Source organism: Engystomops pustulosus, chromosome 2 (assembly GCF_040894005.1).
Source record: "Engystomops pustulosus chromosome 2, aEngPut4.maternal, whole genome shotgun sequence".
NCBI classification, from domain to species: Eukaryota; Metazoa; Chordata; class Amphibia; order Anura; family Leptodactylidae; genus Engystomops; species Engystomops pustulosus.
Genome location: NC_092412.1, coordinates 224220298 through 224239649, shown reverse-complemented (window position 1 = coordinate 224239649; position 19352 = coordinate 224220298). Strand labels below are relative to the sequence as shown.

The window sequence follows — 19352 nt, the reverse complement described above, 5'->3', positions numbered from 1 at the left end:
TGCCGTGAGCCCATAAAAGTGTATGGGGAGCGTATATACGTCCCCCATACATGTGTGTGAATGTAGCCTTAGGCTGCTTTTACACAAGAGTATTCTGCAACCCGGGGCTTGGACCCGGGTTTAGCGTACGTTCATCTGCACAGGTGAAGGTGTGAGCGCTCTGGAGGAGTGATTGTGTGCTCACCATACCATGCCATACATAATTCACTCCTATGGTTGCCGTATGCTAGCTGCGGTTCGTACAGCTAGTATACGGCCGCCATATGTGGTCGTCTGAAAGGGGCCTTATTGTGGATGCAACTTAAATACAGACAGTCCCCAATTTGACATTCGACTTACAGATGACCCCTAGTTACAGAAGGACCTCTCTGACCACTGTGACCTGTATGGATGAGTTACTTTAGTCCAAGGCTGCAATGATCAGCCGTAAGGTCTCTGTATTAAAGCTTCATTGATAATTCTTGTTCCCATGACATCACAACATTGACAACACACACATTGTCACAAATTTTGTCTGTAGTTGTAATTATAAAATATACCCATTCTGACTTACATGCAAATCCAACTTAAGTACAAGCCTGAAGAATCTATCCTGTAGACAACCCAGGGACGATCTGTAATTGCTTGTGGCCACAGAGATTAAAGGGGGGTCCAACCATGACGCCTCTAGGATACCAATACAGTTTAAAGCTATGGCAGAGAAGGGAGTAATATACTCCTTGCTCTGCCAGTATATATAAGGAGGACCCCAAGACATATCATTACTTGGTACCTTCTATTTTTATGCTATATGTACGGAAAATGTATAAAACTTGTTTCATGAAACATTTTAGCTATTCCTTAAAATTGTGGACACATCTATGGACAATAGCAATTCCGGTTTATCTTATCTGTAGGTCAGTGACCTTTACTTAGAAGCACCTGATGCTCTTCCACTTATGATACGTCTTTAATTACTGCCCGATAAAGATTCCTCCCAAAATTACTGCCACCAGAAAGAAAAAAGTGATGGCGGTAAATAGCATTTGTGTACAAACCTTTCAAAAATGATTTATGATGTCTCTGATTTGTCTTATTTAATTGGTTTTCTGCTTGTCTTCATTAATAACACTTACTTCATGTGCCTTGAAGTCTAAAGAAAGTGTGATACGTTTGAAAACCCATCTGGAGAAAACCATCTATGTGATGTCTTACAGGATCCCATTATTACAAGTGACATCTTCAAATAGGCTTAAAATGAGTCCAGTATCTATTCAATCTCATATGTCAAATACAGATTAAACATTACATCTAACTTGAGACTTTATGGTTGGATGTTATGTGATACATACTGTTATCTACACTATTAGCACAAGGAATTTCATCAAATGCATATGATAACAAGCAGCGGGTTTAGACATGGTGTCTGGATGAGTGGCAGTCTTGGGCTTTCCAAATGGATGTTATTTGATGTAGGAGGAATCAAAGTATTGAAAAGATAGACGTTCGGTTTTTAATATGATATCGATCTAAGCAATGACTAGGACAAATTTCATGGACATATCAGATACATAATTGTAACGTCTCACTTTGATAACGCAGTCGTATTTCTATGCACGGGGTAAAGCAAAACAAACCGAGAAAATTATTTTTTTTATTGAAGATATTTGTGGGAAAAGATGCGTCAGATCTGGTAAATTTGTCTGGGATCACATGAGGTTAGAAGTCTCAATGCAAGAAATGTTTTACATGCGGCAAAATGATGTACACCAAGAGAGAAGACCAATAGAGCTGTCAGCCACTCTCAACCTATTGGACTCCTAAATTTGAATTAGCAGAAGTTTGAAAGGAATTTGGGCCCACAAACCACCAACAACCTTCTATATTCTATTAAATAACCTTTAAGAAGTCATTTGGTTACGGAAGAGTCATGCGAGGACATCCTCCAGTTTAGGGACATCATTAGAGATGAGCAGACCCAAACATTTTGGGTCTTGGAGTTCGGATGCGCCCCGCGTGACCCAGACATGTTGCTAGATTGTCTGCTCAAAAGTCAATCTGGCGTATTAACACCCATAGAAACTAGCCATGGGGCATTAGCTTTTGCTGGATAGAATTCGTTGAATAGGCTGTACGGCAGCCAATCCGGCAATGTGTCGGATTTGCGCGTGTACGGTCAGGTCCGCTCATCTCTAGATATCATCACAAGCCAGCTGCTGAAGGTAGCTCAGAATGACGTACTAGTTCTGTGGGACATTATTGAAGAAAATAAGAAACATCCACCTGGTGACATATTGAAGGTCATTAGTAAAAGGAACCTGTCAGCAGAAATTTACTTCAGTCATGCAGATAAACACCTTCCATAACATGTTTATTTAATGGCATCATAAAGGAAAAAACTTTGAAGTTTAGATATAAATTGGTTATATAGAGTTTTGGAGACATAGAGATCAGCACTGAAGTCAAGCTCTCAGTCCCAGAATGCCCCCTTTATGGTAATTGACATGGTAATACCCATGTATCTAAGAACACCACTGCCTGGCTCTCCTGAGGTCTATTACATGATAGCATTAGAGAAGAGGAGGACAATTTGATGGAGGGTTCCCCCTGAAGAGTTCCCCATGTGATAAAGGAATCCACCAGTAAGATGGAAGAGGGGAGTCCCTTATGTTAGCGGCAGCTAGGGATTACACGTGGAGACAGAGGTTAAAGGTAGAAAGGTCCTATATGCCAGGTCCGAGGCAGTCTGGTAGAAAATCACAGCCCAGATCCAGGAACTTGGGATTGGAGAAGTAGCAGTGTGCTGGGCAGCAACTTTAGGCAGGGTCTGTATAGATGCAGAACTTCAGGCCTAGCAAAGGGTAGACAGCAGCAGAAGGCTACTAGACCATTGTCCAGTGTTTTCAGAACCCTCTCTCTAGAACTCTAAGATTCTGAGTTCAGTACAGATCTAGATTAACAATAATAAAACATGTATTATGATTGGCTAACAATGTTAACCCTTTCTTCCAGGCATATAAAACGGGAGTTAACCTTAGACCCCTTAAACCTGTACTATAAAATTTTCCAGACTCCAAGAAATGACTAGAGGTCAGACAAAGCATTAAGATTCGTAATGTCACACTGAGTGGGCCATTACACATAGAGCAGACACTCCCAGAATATAGAAGGGCACCATTATTACCCTATAAATTAATTGATGTCAGTTTGTGGACATAAATTCTACCTGGATAGAGTCTTGATGGTTCTACCACTGATATTATGGAACAGTAGGTCATTCACTTTTCTTTTCTTCTCTTAAAGCTATCACAGACTGCCACTGATATAAAATACATTAAAGGAAACCAGTCACCAGGGACCTAATTTCCACTAAAGACAGGTTACAGAAGCCCATTACACCTGCAGTGCAAAAAAGTCTTTCTACTTTCTCTATGCATTTGCATTACAATATAATTGTGTGTTATAACTTACCTTGCTCTCTGACAGAATCCTCTTTTAAATCACAGGGGTTGGGCTTTGGTTTGGATGCATTTCAAAAAACAACATGTGACTTGTCTGTGCTGATCACTTCTCAGTTCTCAGCCCCCACCTTTGCGCTCCTTGACAGGAACAGATCTCACAGCCTGCTAAACTGACATCAGTGGGGGAGTGAGGAGCTTTACAGGAGCACAAAGGTGTTGGCTGAGAGCTGAGGAGTGAGCAGCACAGACAACTCGTGTACTGTTTTTTGAAATGCATCCGAATCAAAGGCAACCCCTGATACTAAACAGTGTATTCCATCAGGGTGCAAGGTAAGTTATAACACACAATTATATTTTAATGCAAATGCTTGGAAAAGGCAGAAAGGTATATTTATACCACAAATATTTTTTAAACCTATATTTAGTGAAAATGAGGTCCCTGGTCACAGGTTCCCTTTAAATAATATCTGTCCAGTAGTTACCCAAACCTCTGACTCTATGCCTCATGTTCCCCATCACATAGGTGACTATGAAAGTGTTTTAATTTGATGAAAACAACTGCATATACAGCAAGTACATTGATTTTTAGTCAACATTTCATCAATCAGACAATGATGGGTCTTTATTCATATAAATGCACATGAATGTATTTCACATCTGTACCCATATTGTGTTTGTATGGATTTTTACGCTTGGTGTTGCCATTGTACTTGTAGCTGTATAAACTCCTATTATCCATCACAAATAATGGAATTAAATGAATTTCACTGCATAATCATTAAAGTAATTATTATTTTGCTTGATCATTTGTGCAAATAAAATATGTAAAAAAATCTATACATGACAGCACACTGAAATATAATCTTGCCATAAATATATTTATGTTAAAGCATATCTTTAACTTACCCTTGCAACTGGATCTTCACTGACTGGGACAATTTTATTTTAATTCTGGCCATTCATCCATAATCAGTCTTCGATATTTGATTCTAGTGAACAATCAATTACATGGTCACTTCCACTATGGCAATACACTGAGATGGCTTTACTTGCTATAGACACGCAAAGGAACCACCCACTTGACAGTCCAAAGATAACAGCACGAATTGCGACCAAACAGTGGAGGTTAGAAGAAAAAAACCTCTTCTGGAGTGAAAATTTGCCTGCAAAGTTATACACTTGCAGTCATCTAAGAATGTGAATAGTATGAATTTGTAGTAGCATCAGGCTTGTGAAAATGCATTGTTATTGTAGTTGCACTAAGGGGCACAACTGCATGAGATCTTGCAGCACAGCTTCTGTTTAGATATTAAAGCAGAGGGGAAGGGCTCTTCTGGAATGAAAATTTGCTTGCAAAGTTATACAGTTGCAGTTATCTAAGGATATTAAAAGTATGAATCTGTAGTAGAATCAGGACTTTGGAAATGCATTTATGTTCTAGGACCATAGCTGCACTGAGGAACGCTCCTATTTTAGGTTTCTGGTTGTATATTACAGCAGAGGTGAGGGGCTCCTCTGGAGTGAAAATTTGCTTGCAAAAATATACAGTTGCATAAAATGAATCTATATTCTAGGAGATTGTAGCTATGGTGAGGGATAATCTTGAGTGAGATCTAGTAGCACAGCTTCTGGTTGGATACTACAACAGAGGGGAGTGTCTAAATGTAGTGATCAAAGAACACAGTGTGAAGAGATTCCCCCAGTGCTCCAAGTCCAGCTACAATCCTTGAATATCAATATCAACTCACACAAAGGTATGGTACAATACCTAACATTATTAGACTCCCTTTAATGGTGACCCTTTTTTAAAATTATGTTTCATTTTGCATTACAAAGAACACTAGGGTTCTTGATTATAACACAAATAATCGGTAATGCTTCATATAAGGTCACTTTGGGCAGTCAAGCAGGAGTGACGTTTCACTGACACTAAGCCCGACTAATTGTTATCAAGTAGAATAGACCTGTTTATCTGTGGATCCTCTTCTTCCCTTCAGTCTGTCATTATTAGATGTTGATGCCGGCAACCTTTATTTTACCCCCACCCAAGGAGATGCTTCAGCTTTAGCTTGTTGGAAGTCTGTAGACGGGGGGGATGTTTTACAGAACCCAGGTGGGAATGTGCCCTTTAAAGGTTGTGCGTTATTGATCTATCAGAAGGACCTAGAAAGCTGGAGGCCCTTATTGATTGTAGTCAGCCAAGCATCCATCATACAGACTGTACAACATACAACTGTCAAAGCTTTGCTATCATCGCTATCATCCTAACAAAAAGAGAGAGATGTTATGGTAGAGCTGGCTGAAGGGCTGAAAGTGTCTTTAGATACCTCCTCCTTGTACATTATACAGCAGATATAGAACCTACTTCATCCTCATCATATGAAACTGAAATACATAATATTAGTACAGGGTTGATGACGTGTAATTATGCGTGCAAGACCACCAGGACGCTGTGACCCCACAGGGCAGTGGCGGCACATTAATCTCCCATTAACCAGCCTTCCTTGTCTTCTGGGAGCCATCTCTATTAAATCACGACTTAAATAACTAGCCGTATAGTTGTCAATAAGATGCCTCGGAGACGTCTTTTGTATTCATACTGTGAATACAATATATTTTTTTACAGAGCACTACATGAATATATTTACATTTATTGATGATCATATATTTTTTATCGGCAGACTTGAATGTCAAACGTTTGATTTAAAGGGATTATCTAGTCTAATAAAACTGAGAGGTATTAAAGTGTTGTTTTTACACTTGTGGTAATGGTGCAATGCTGCAATACCATGCATCACCACTGGGTACATATTTTGGCTCCTGAAACTATTTTCTTTAAAGGGGTATTCCCATGGAGACAAGATTCTTAAATATACTCATGATAAAAAAATAACACATTCTAAGAGGTGAATTGTGCACGGACACATTCTGCCTCGCCAACCCATGACCAAGCCAAGCGGCTGCATCATGGAATACAGAGCAGGTCCTTCCCTCCCCCCTTTCCCATCTGAATCCCCTCTGAAATGGGTTGCAAACTGTTTTTTGTACATAAGGCATCAGGTCTATTTCACATAACCCTCATATTTTACCTTGTTTCCATTCATTAAAAGAAAATTACGGAAAGCAGATGACTTTAAAATTTCCACCTTTTTTTAAAGACTTCCGTTAATTTTACGGAAACATAGATACAGGCGGTTACATTACCCACTAATTACAAAATTAACTGAAGCACACGTGTGTGGCATCCATATTTTTCACATTCTCATTGACTTCTATGGGAACGGACAAGTTGCAATCAGGAGAACCTGTTCTTATACAGTCTCTACGCGGATCCAAACATGTTCATGTGCATGGGTGCATTGAAATGAATGTGTAGGTGCCATCAGTACACGGACTAAAATTTGGATGCATGTAACCTTAAACCCATATAAAATTTACTCTTAGTACAAATGGTGATTCTAAAACTTTTACTTTCATAAATTAAAAGGTATCATAAAAAAAATAAAAAGTGTCATAATCACTCTTTTTATTTGTATGATACCTTATAATTTTTAAAGTGACATTTTAAAATCACCATATGTACTAAAGGGAGATTTATCAGATGTGTCTGAGGTAAAACTGTTCTAGATACCTAAGGCAACCAATCAGCACTCAGTTTTCCAACAGCTGTGGAAAAATTAAAACTGAGCTCTGATTGGTTACGATGGGCAAGTAGAACAGTTCCGTTCTCAGGCACTTCTGATAAATCTCCCACTAAGGAAACACGTTCACACGAACGTGTTTCCATGTGTGCCCACCCGGGTGCACTGTAGGAGACGTGAGCTCTGCTCACCCCTCCCCTCACCATGGAAAATATCTTTTGGTTCTTACGACCAAAGATAGAGCAAGCTCTATTTTTTTTTGCGACCACGGCACGTTACGGTGAGCACATGTTGTACTCCCGGTACCGAGCCCGAGCGCCATAGTAGGTTTTTTTTTTTTCATTTCTCCTCGTGTTTTTCTGTTGCCTAAATCGACTTGAAAGCTATTCAGTTCACGATCCATGTTTATAGCAAAAAAACAGCATATGATGAATTAGAAGATTAAATTACTGCAACAAGCCGGAATAGTCTTCATGAGAGCAGCAGTTTGCGCGGCTCACTAGGGTTACCAGTTCACTTCATTTTCTTACAGAAAGAATTCCCAGTGGTTTTGCTCATCTTTAATTCTCACATTTGCCCATAATATATCGAGCCAACAAAGAGTCACATGATTTATCTTCAGCTAAAATATATTTTCTTTTGGCATTCAGAAAATTTTGTAGCTGTGTACCTGCAACGGCAAAATCCTGATTCGGAAATTAAGGGCGTATTTTATTTTTAAATATAAGCAGCGATTATTACATCGGATTTATGTTATGGGTTAGGAATACAATTAATAACCATAACCTGCAGTTTGATGATATCAAGGTCTCATGTTTGGTGCTTCAGTATTCTAACTAATTGCCAGTAAACTGTGATCTGCATTCTTATGAGCATCCGTTCAGCCCACATAATATCTGGAGTATGGAGAACGATGTCAGTCTGTATTTATAGCAAAGACCTACATTTTTCTACATAAAAATAAAAAAATATCCAGTAAAAATATTGTAAGTCTATGAGTTACTCTTGCTTCTAAAAAACTCTGGATGATAACCAATAAAACTGGTAATACAGCTACAACAATGGTTGTCCCCCAGCTCTCCTTGGACTCCTGAACCACAAATCTACTGACTCTTGAAGCATACAGTTATTAACTGATGCATACAATATGATTAAATAATAAGACAGCAGCCAGTATCTATCTAGGGGTCTCTCAAGGCCAGAAGAAAACAGGATAAAATTTTATAAATGAGTAGTGACCATGATAATAGTAATAACTTTGTAATACGTATGTGTACTTTATTTTCTGTTGATGTCTCCTTCTTTCTCCTCTGCCTTTCTTCCTTATTTAAGCAGTTTGTGTAAATCAGCTTTCTGTCCTGTATCCACTGACACCTGAGAGATAAAGGAGCCTGATAAAGTGTCTAATGACTTAACTCTTTACAGACATTCCCTGGATAGTCTAATCTCAGAGAAATGAATCATCATGGAAAAGATTCTCTATGCATGGAAAGAGTTAATCATTAGCCTCCTTATCTGTCTGAAGTGGGCTAACCACTGAAGGCATTCAAATGCTCACTACAGGAAAAAGAGCAAAATAGAAGACAAATAAGCTGCTTTCCTTAATGTTACAATGTTTACTATTATCACCTGTTCTATTCATTTCTGAAATGAAACAAAATTTGCTTCAAACTTTTCCTGACACTTTTTGGACACATAGTAAACCTAAGAGGTAAGTTGCAAATTAACCACTAAAAATTGATCCTACCGGCAGATGATTGAAGTCAAATATCAGTTTTAAATGAGATTGTCTTCTGCTGGACCTTTGTGGCAGGAGTCTTCTGGTTCTCTGGTGGCTTAGCCTATCCCTGATAACAATCAATATGAGAAAGATTTTGAAGGAAATATTGAGAATGATGATGCTAAACAATGCTCTTCTCAACATTATACACCTAGACCTCTACTAAATCTATAGTGGAGATTAGACTCAAACCTACAGATTCCATCAGGTATTCAGCCATCTACTGTGATGCTTGTTTGCCATTCTTCTGAGGGGAAACTGTATTAGACATGTTGACTTTCAACATGGGACATAGGAGGCTGGCAGTCCTTTCCTCTCCCATAAAAGTACATGTACACACAGCCAATATGAATGAGTTTTTGTATGGCACATGTTATAGGCAGCTGCCATTTAGTTGACAGCTATATAATTTGTATGGCCATCTATAGTATAAAACAGTGTCTGATAACTGATGTTACTCACTGTGGTGCCCGTATGGTTTTCATCCATTACTGATGGTTATTGTTTGACTATTTCAAGTTTTACTTAATTGTGTGAAGTTGGTATTTATGTCATAACATTGGCATATAATTTTTTTTACAGGTACAAAACATCAGTCTACGGGAAGGGGAGACAGTAACAGTGGAGAGCTTAGAAGGCGTGGAGCCTGTCATCTTGGCCAATGAATCCTTTCTAATGAGGGGTCAAGTGATCCGAAGTCCCACTAATCAGGTCATGGTACATTTTCAAAGTTTGCAACCATCAAATCCGGGAACCTTCCGATTCTATTACCAAGGTAAGTTATCTGCTGTTCTGAAAAACACTAATACAAGTATCTACATACAAATCCATCTGCCATATGGTCCTCTGAACATCCAATACATTATCCTAATGCTGGCACTGAGAAGATCCTGTTGGCTGATAGTGAATGGGATTTGGATTTCCCTAAAATTGGAGAATATTCATGGTTTTTGAACATTAACAACTCTGACCAGGATTTAGCAAATATCAGAACTAGTAAATTATTAATGATGGTGAATAACTTAACCATTTTGGTAAGGAGTTTTCAGGGTTATATCATATCAATGAAGTCTGTAACTAGGCACCCCTACTGATAATCTGATCTTTGGACCCGTCGGCACTACAGCTAATTCTCTACAAGCTGGGTGAAGAAGTAGGGTTTGAGCACTGCTTACCCTTCCCTTCTCCATAGGGAGCTGAGTGGTCGTGTCTCAAATCGGGCCAGGAAATGGACCTGCCCTACCTTTGGAGGTGCAGTCTTCTGGCTCAGCCATGCACAATGCATCTCTATGGTGGCCTTGAGCTACCTGTCATATTTGCGGCTAGTTAGCCGCCACCATTTGCAGCTTACAGAGAACAAAGCTCCATCCTCTATGTTGGGCCAATTCCACTAAACAGATTTTGGTGAACTATTCTAGGTCATCAATATCTTTAATACAGTAAACCTCTGTAATATTTCAAAGACAGTAAATCAAGCTAAAGGGAAGAAATTACCTACCGTAATACCTAATTAACAAATAACCAATACTTGCTTAATAAATCTGCTGCAGCACCACTGACTCTCCTCAATTGATCCCTCTTGCCTTGGATTTTATCCATTTGCCAATTGGTGCCAATCACTGGCCAAAATAAGAATGTGGCTTTTACAGTAGAGGCATTTATGAGGCATTTACGAGGCTAATGGCTTTGCATGACACTGATACAGGAAAACCAACTCATACTAATAGCATCACCTGGAACAATGCAGCTGATGAGGATTTATCTTGTGAGCATTAATTACTTTATAATTTTTCACCTTTTCTTCTGTTAGCTAAAGGGAGTCCCAGAAGCTATTTTTCCCGATAGGGTTTCATGTACAGAAGAGTAGCTATCGTCATGTTTCTGTTATTGATAGTGAAACAAATTACGCAGTCTGTTGTGTCCATAAGGAACGGAAGCTGCTAAATTCAGATCGTCTTTACTCTATTACATACATATAAACAGGTGAAATTGGTTCAGTGATCATGGAAAATACATGGATGAGGATCTTGTGCTCAGCTATCCACCTCCATTAAGGAGACTCATTTTGTTGTTTTTATAGGACTCCCTACTTGTGTGTATGCCATATAAACCAGTAATATAGATTAGGGATAAAGGTATAGTGCAAACATATAGGGGCTTATTTACTGAGGGGTTTTCATCGGGTTTTCCAACTTTTTGGGGATTGTGTCGCGGATTGTGTCGCATGCGAACGGATTTTGGCGCATCGGCGCCGGCTTTCATGCGATAGAGATGGGGCAGGCCGTTGGACAATCCAACGGATTCGGACATAGCACTGGATTTAACTTTGAATTTGTGTCGCAAGATTAAGCACTTACATACACCGGGAAGAAGAAGGTGAACTCCGGCGGACCTGAGCAGGAAGCGATACATGCAGGATATCGGGCGCATGATCTTAGTGAATCGTGGCAGCTGTGCATATTTGTCGGGGAACGCACCTTGGGGATCGTGCAGGGACGGGTAAGTAAATCTGCCCCATAGATCAGATGATCCGCCTGAATTTATCAAATACTTAATTTAAAAAACACACACAATAAAGATATTCAAACCAAAATTACAAAATCTTAACCCCTTAATGACCGCCGTATCGGCTTTTCTTACGGCAGTCATTAAGGGTACTTCTTCTGACGCGTACGCCTTTCTACGGCGGCGTGTCAGAAGAAGATTTCGGGACACCGGGTCTCGCTGGTGCCGGTGTCGGGCTGTGATATCACAGCCCAGAACCAGCACTAACACCCGGGATCGGAAAAACTCAGATCACGGGTGTTTTACCTCTTACACACGGCGGTCAAGCATGACCGCGGCGTGCAAGTGTGTCCCACGTGGATCGGACCCCCCCCGGTGTGCTTATCTCATCCCGTACATAATAAGCCCTCATATGTTCGCATTACCAAAAAAAAAAAATTTATAGGTCGTACAATGTGACAATACAAATCTGCTGTGAATGGCGCCTCCATTCATTCTATACCCGTCCGTGCGCCCGTACAGCAGTTTACCACCACATATGGGGTATCAGTAAACTCGGGAGGAATTGGGCATCAAGCGTTGCAGTGCGTTTCATCATTTAATTTATTCTGAAAATGTCAGTTTTGGCCTAAATGAATGTATTTTCCAAAAAAATTCTATAGTTTCTGTGGGAGATTTGGCCCAGTAGAGACCGTGGTAGCGGGGTGCTGTGATGCAGTTCAAGACAGTGACACCAAAGTACAGTCCAAAACAGGTCTCGCCTGCGTTTATTGTAGCAGCAAAACAAAACAGCCTTTACATTCAGGCATTAAACAAACAAAATCCTACCCGTCAGGGTGCTAACTATACAGTGATTCTCTAACTCACCACTATACAAAATCACTTGGCTGCTCCAGGCACAGAGGTCAGGGCTGTGTGCTCTCCAGCCTCCTTCCAGAGAGAGACAACACTTCCAGCTCTGCTCCCATCACCTGTGTCCAAGGTGCTGGACACCCAACCTCAGCACTAAGGCCTTGCATAATAGCAAAACCTAGGGGAAACATACCGCCCATCCACAGTTAACCCCTTCAGTGTCTCACATACCCTCCCCCTCTGTTTGACCCTGTGGGGGCGAACACTTTTGGCCATCAGACAGTGGGTACGAGACAGGGCATCGGCATTCCCATGCAGCTTTCCTGCTCGATGTTCTACCGTGAATTTGAAATTCTGCAACATTAGGAACCACCTTGTGACCCTGGCGTTCCTCTCTTTAGCCTGACTCATCCAGGTGAGGGGAGAGTGATCGGTCACTAGTGTAAACTGTCGCCCTATCAAGTAATATCTCAGGGATTCCAGAGCCCATTTTATCGCCAAGCACTCCCTCTCAACTATGCTATAGTTCTTCTCAGGAGGTGTGAGCTTGCGGCTCAGGAATGTCACGGGATGTTCCTCACCCTCCACTACTTGGGACAGGACAGCCCCTAAGCCCACGTCAGAAGCGTCAGTCTGCACAATAAAGGTCTTGGTGAAGTCAGGGGTGATCAGTACCGGTCCCTCGCACAAAACCGTCTTAAGTCGCTGAAACGCCCCCTCAGCCTCTTCACTCCACTTTACCATCACCGCCCTGCTACCCTTGGTCAGGTCAGTCAGGGGTGCCGCTATGGTAGCAAAATCGGGGATAAATCGGCGATAATAGCCCACTATGCCTAGGAAAGCCCTCACTTGCTTCTTGCTCATAGGTCGTGGCCACTGCTGGATCGCCTCCACTTTATTTACTTGGGGTTTGATGACACCTCGCCCAATACGGTACCCCAGGTAACGGGCCTCTTCCAGACCCAGAGCACATTTTTGGGGGTTCGCTGTCAACCCTGCTGCCCTCAGGGAGTCTACCACTGCTTGCACCTTGGCCAGGTGACTCTCCCAATCGTTACTATAAACTATGATGTCATCCAGATAGGCCGAGGCATATCTCCGGTGAGGTTTTAGCACGAGATCCATTAACCTCTGGAATGTGGCGGGAGCCCCATGTAGCCCAAAGGGGAGTACCACGTACTGAAAAAGCCCATCAGGAGTAACAAAAGCGGTCTTCTCTTTGGCCCTGTCAGTAAGGGGTACCTGCCAATACCCTTTCGTCAGGTCAAGGGTGGAGAAGAATCTAGCCTGTCCAAGTCGTTCTATCAACTCGTCAACCCTGGGCATGGGATAAGAATCAAATTTGGACACCTCGTTCAACTTCCTAAAGTCATTGCAGAACCGTAGGGAACCATCAGGTTTGGGAATCAACACAATAGGACTCGACCAGTCACTTTTAGACTCCTCGATAACCCCCAGGTCTAACATCTGCCTGACTTCTTCGGATATGGCAAGCCGGCGCGCTTCAGGGACCCGGTAGGGTTTTTGGTGTACCCGGATGTGGGGTTCGGTTATGATATCATGCTTGATGACTGAAGTACGTCCCGGTAACTTAGAGAACACATCCACATTTCGGAGCACAAACTCCTTCGCTTCCTGAATCTGGGCCCTGGAGAGGGACTCCGAGATCCGTACTTCAGGCACCTTGGCATCGGGTACACCTACCTCCGGTGTCCCCTTCTTGGGGACAGACGCTTTTTCTACTCCCACGGCCATCAGGGACTCCCTTTCCCTCCATGGCTTTAGGAGGTTCACGTGGTATATCTGTTCGGGTTTCCTCCTCCCCGGCTGAGATACCTTGTAGTTAACCTTCCCCACTTTCTCCATGACCTCATATGGTCCTTGCCATTTTGCCAAGAACTTGCTCTCAACGGTGGGCACCAGAACTAGCACTCTGTCGCCTGGGTTAAAGGTCCTGAGTCTGGCTGACCTATTGTAGACCCTAGACTGGGCCTCTTGTGCCCTTGTCATGTGCTCCTTTACAAGGGGCATTACCGCCGCTATGCGGTCCTGCATAAGGGAGACGTGTTCTATCACACTACGGTGGGGGGTCCTCTCCTGTTCCCAGGTCTCCTTGGCTATATCCAAAAGCCCACGTGGGGAACGGCCATATAACAGCTCAAAGGGTGAGAAACCCGTGGAGGACTGGGGAACTTCACGTATGGCAAACATCAAATAGGGCAACAAACAATCCCAGTCCTTCCCATCCTTGCTGACCACCCTCTTTAGCATCCCCTTCAAGGTCTTGTTAAACCTCTCGACCAGGCCATCTGTCTGAGGATGATACACAGAGGTGCGGAGCTGTTTAACCTGCAGTAACTTACACATCTCCTTCATTACCCTAGACATGAATGGGGTACCCTGGTCAGTCAAGATTTCCTTGGGGAGGCCTGTGCGTGAGAATACCTGGAACAGCTCCCTAGCAATATTTTTGGAGGAGGTGTTCCTTAATGGAATCGCCTCGGGATACCGCGTAGCGTAGTCCAGGATAACCAGGATGTATTGGTGCCCCCTTGAGGATTTGACTATGGGGCCAACCAGATCCATTGCAATCCGTTCAAATGGCACCTCTATGATTGGTAGCGGGACCAAAGGACTCCTGAAGTGGGACACCGGGGCAGTAAGTTGACACTCAGGGCAGGAGCTACAATACCGGCTTACCTCCTCCCACACCCCGGGCCAGAAAAATCTCTGCAGGATCCTCTCCCGGGTCTTCTCAGCACCTAAGTGCCCTCCCAGCACATGTTTGTGTGCCAACTCTAGCACCAGCCTACGGTGAGATTGGGGTACTACAAGTTGCTCAACCTCCTCACCCCGTATCTGGTCGACCCTGTACAACAGCTCCCCAACAATCACCATTCGGGGGTATATTTTGTCAGCCCCTGGTATTTGGAGTACCCCATTTATCACCTTAACATTCTCCCGTGCTTTAAACAAGGTAGGGTCCTGTAGCTGTGCAGCCCCAAAATTCTCACGGGAAAACTCAAGGTCCGGCATGTCGGCCACCTCCTCGTGGCCCTCGACCTCACCAGCTAGGACCTCTAGGGGAGAGAATTCATCACATGGGGTCACCCCTACTGCTGGTGTGGGTACATCGGCCTCAAAGGGTTCAGGGGCCAAGGCCGGACATACCTGACGTCCATTATCTGCAACAGCACCTGAGGTGGGTCTTCGTCTCCAGAGGTCCCAAAACACCGGTAAGTCTCTGCCGATAATAGCCTCATGAAACAGGGTCCCCACCACCCCCACTTCATGGGTAATAGTACCACAAGGTGTATGTAGGTTGATGACAGCAGTGGGATATTCGCGAGTGTCCCCATGTATACACAATACTCCCACTCTCCGCCCACTGTACAGTCCAGGATCAACCAAAGTTCCCCGCACCAGGGTAACCAGACTCCCTGAGTCTAGCAAGGCTTCCACCGTGTGACCACCGATTGTGACCATACACACTTGGGGTTCTGCATCCGTGACTGACTCGGCAGCCAGAACCGGCCGGGCAAACAGTGACATTCGCCGGGTCTGGTTGCAGTCCATTGGCTCCACTGACAGGGGACAGTTGGCAGCAATATGGCCCATTTTATGGCATCGCCAGCACTGGATACGGCTATGACCTCTGTCACGAGCCTCACTGGGTTTCTGTGTATCCAAGCCCCCCAGTGTACCCCCTCCCAACCTGACCTGTTTCCCTTTTTCTGCAGTAGCAGTCCTACCAGATGGTTTAATGGCCTTGTCACTGGCACTGCTTCGTGTGGGAGGGATAAGTAGAAGATCCTCCGTAGCCCGATATCTCTCTACTAGGGACACGAGTTCCTCAGCATTTGTGGGACCGGCCTGTCCAACCCACCGCTGGAGCCGAGAGGGCAGAGAACGGGTGAACTTGTCAAGAACCACTCTCTCGACCATCTGTGCTGGGGTGCAGTCATCGGGTTGTAGCCACTTCCGGACAAGATGGATCAGGTCATGCATTTGGGAGCACGGGGGTAGTTTTTCAGAGTATGCCCACTGGTGGACCCGGCTGGAACGAACTTGAACGGTGACCCCAAGACGAGCCAGAATCTCCGCCTTTAGCTGGGGGTACTCACGGGCCTCCGTTTCACTCAGGTCGTAGTAGGCCTTCTGTGATTTGCCTGTCAGGAACGGCGCCAGGACATCTGCCCACTGCTCAGCTGGTAACTCCTCTCGCTCAGCTACTCGCTCGAACACCGTGAGATACGCCTCCACGTCGTCGGTCGCCGTCATCTTTTGTAAAGCCTTCTGCACTGCAGCCCGTGCGGAATGCTGGACAACCGGGTACCCTTGCAAACCAGTATGGGACCCCTCAGTAGTCGTCGCTTGCGGTGCTGCCATAACGCCAGAAAACTTTTCCATCATCAGCTGGAACATGGCTCGGGACTCTTTCTGCTGTTGCTGGAGCATGGCTTGCTGCTGGCGGGACCTCTACTCCTGCTGCTGGAGCATGGCTTGCTGCAGCTGTCGATTAGCCGGGGACTCTTCCTGCTGCTGCTGCCGATTAGCTCTGGCCTCCTCCTGCTGCTGGCGGGATCTCTCCTCCTGCTGCTGGAGCATGGCTTGCTGCAGCTGCCGATTAGCCTGGGACTCTTCCTGCTGCTGGCGGGATCTCTCCTCCTGTTGCAGGAGCATGGCTTTAATAAAGTCCTCCATCTTGGCTTTATCCTGCAATTTGCCTGCTGCTTTCACCCAGGCCATGCAATGTTGCAGGATGTAGCGAGCCTTTCAGGTGTGTGTCTTATGAACTGCCCGCAATCCGAAGCACCATATGTGGGAGATTTGGCCCAGTAGAGACCGTGGTAGCGGGGTGCTGTGATGCAGTTCAAGACAGTGACACCAAAGTACAGTCCAAAACAGGTCTCGCCTGCGTTTATTGTAGCAGCAAAACAAAACAGCCTTTACATTCAGGCATTAAACAAACAAAATCCTACCCGTCAGGGTGCTAACTATACAGTGATTCTCTAACTCACCACTATACAAAATCACTTGGCTGCTCCAGGCACAGAGGTCAGGGCTGTGTGCTCTCCAGCCTCCTTCCAGAGAGAGACAACACTTCCAGCTCTGCTCCCATCACCTGTGTCCAAGGTGCTGGACACCCAACCTCAGCACTAAGGCCTTGCATAATAGCAAAACCTAGGGGAAACATACCGCCCATCCACAGTTAACCCCTTCAGTGTCTCACATTTCTAAATCGCAGGTCCATATTTTTTAACCCATGTGAAACACTTAAAGGGTTAATAGACTTAATAGAAGTTGTTTTACATACGTTGAGGGGTGACGTTTGTATTGTGAGGTAATTTATGGGGTTTTACTATTATTTAGGCCTCTCAAAGTCACTTGAAAGCTGAGTTGTCCCTCAAAATGTGAGTTTTGGCAATTTTCATGAAAATAAGAAAAATCGCACCTAAAGTTCTGCACCTCATAACATCCTAGAAAAGTGAGAGGATGCATAAAATATCATCCCAACATAAAGCAGATATTCTGTAAATGTTAATTATCAAACTTTTTGGGTAGTTTTACATCTTGTCTGGAAACCAGAACATTTCAAACTTGGAAAATGAAGAATTTTTACAATCTTTTGCCAAATTTTCACTTTTTTTCAGAATGAAACGCAAAACTTATCACTTAAATTTTATAACTAACATGAAGTACAATGTGTCACGAGAAAACATTCTCAAAATCACCAGGATATGTTAAAGCGTTCCGAAGTTATAACCAATTATCGTGAGACATGTCAGATTTGAAAAATCAAGTCTGGTCATTGAGCTGAAAACTAGTATCGGTGATAAGGGGTTAATAAAACTGAATAAAAACAAAATTACAAGAATAAAAGAACTATAAAAGGATGTGGAAATCATCAAAAATGGCAACTACACAGGTCTGATGGTATGATGGGAAGCCATTTATGCTAATGTATGAAGCAGTTATTTGTCATTGTTCTTTTTTTTTATGGATCATGTCATCTGCGTAGTTACAGTTTTTAGATCTTTTAATCAAGTAATTCTATTTTTGTTCAATTTAATAAAGATTTTGCAAATTTTATAGGAATTAATTTTTTGTGGGTTATTTTAGTACCATGTATGCCATTTATCTACCGACAACGTTAGATGTTGTTGAAGGCCAGCCAGCTCCCGATTGTGGGAATATTAATTAATCAAATTGTATTTTCCGACAAATAGTTTTTATTTTTTTACCCCAAGGTGAGCAGCACCGGGTGATCCTGGCAGCCGTTTCTCCTCAACATGTGTGTTCAGCTATGGCAAATATGTATGTTTTTGTAGTTGATTAACCAGTACGTGTTCACTTGCATTGTAGTCCTCAATCTTCATAGCGTTTCTCATCCACAGAAGGCAATTACATGATAGGGATCCCATAGGCATTCCATGACATAAGTGCCATTTGTTGTCGGAGCCAGCAGTATTGCACTTCTGTAGCGGATTGTCTTGTGTAGAATGCTGACCAACTGTTTGTTTCTGTCTCTGTCTGTGTGTATGTGAATTTCCGAGGGAGGCAAGACTGTGGGCCCGTCTGGTGTGAATTTCAGTCCTTTTCACAAGTGTATAAAACATGTGGGCTTGAGAAACATGACAAAAAAGTAACACCCAGGGAAAAATATTTGCAAACAAAAACAAACATAGCCTTCATTGAAGCCATCTGCTTGGAGAGATGATAAAGAAATCTATTTGTGTTTATGTGTATAATGATGCACCATGCCGCACATCACAAAGTTACGCTTTTATGGGATTTACTCTTTTAAAATTAGGGACAAGATACTGAAATATCTTCCAATCTTGGAATATTATTAGTCCCAGAATGCCTCGGTAGCGTTATAGAGTTTTGAAGTGGTTAGTTAGACTATTTGATGGTGTGAGGCAACATTTCCTATTTATTTCAGAGATGCCTTGGAAACAGGACTTCTTTTCTTACTTGTCGGGTCACAAATTCTGTTTTATTAAAGGGAACCTGTCACCAGGAGACCCATTTTTAGCACTCCCCCAGTCCCCACTGAGCATAGTACATACACTGCCAAAGAGTTTTTGTATTAAAAATTGGTTTTACAGAAAAAAAGATATGTTATATTGT

General features: G+C 43.1%; 1 protein-coding gene across 1 annotated transcript in view; it reads left to right on the top strand.

Moving 5' to 3' along the window:
- SEZ6 (seizure related 6 homolog) overlaps positions 1 to 19352 on the top strand; it is a 420901-nt gene that overhangs the window by 319976 nt on the left and 81573 nt on the right. The window contains exon 4 of the mRNA XM_072138287.1: positions 9444 to 9636. Within this exon, the coding sequence (XP_071994388.1) occupies positions 9444 to 9636 (193 nt within the window). The remainder of the gene's footprint in view (positions 1 to 9443; positions 9637 to 19352) is intronic.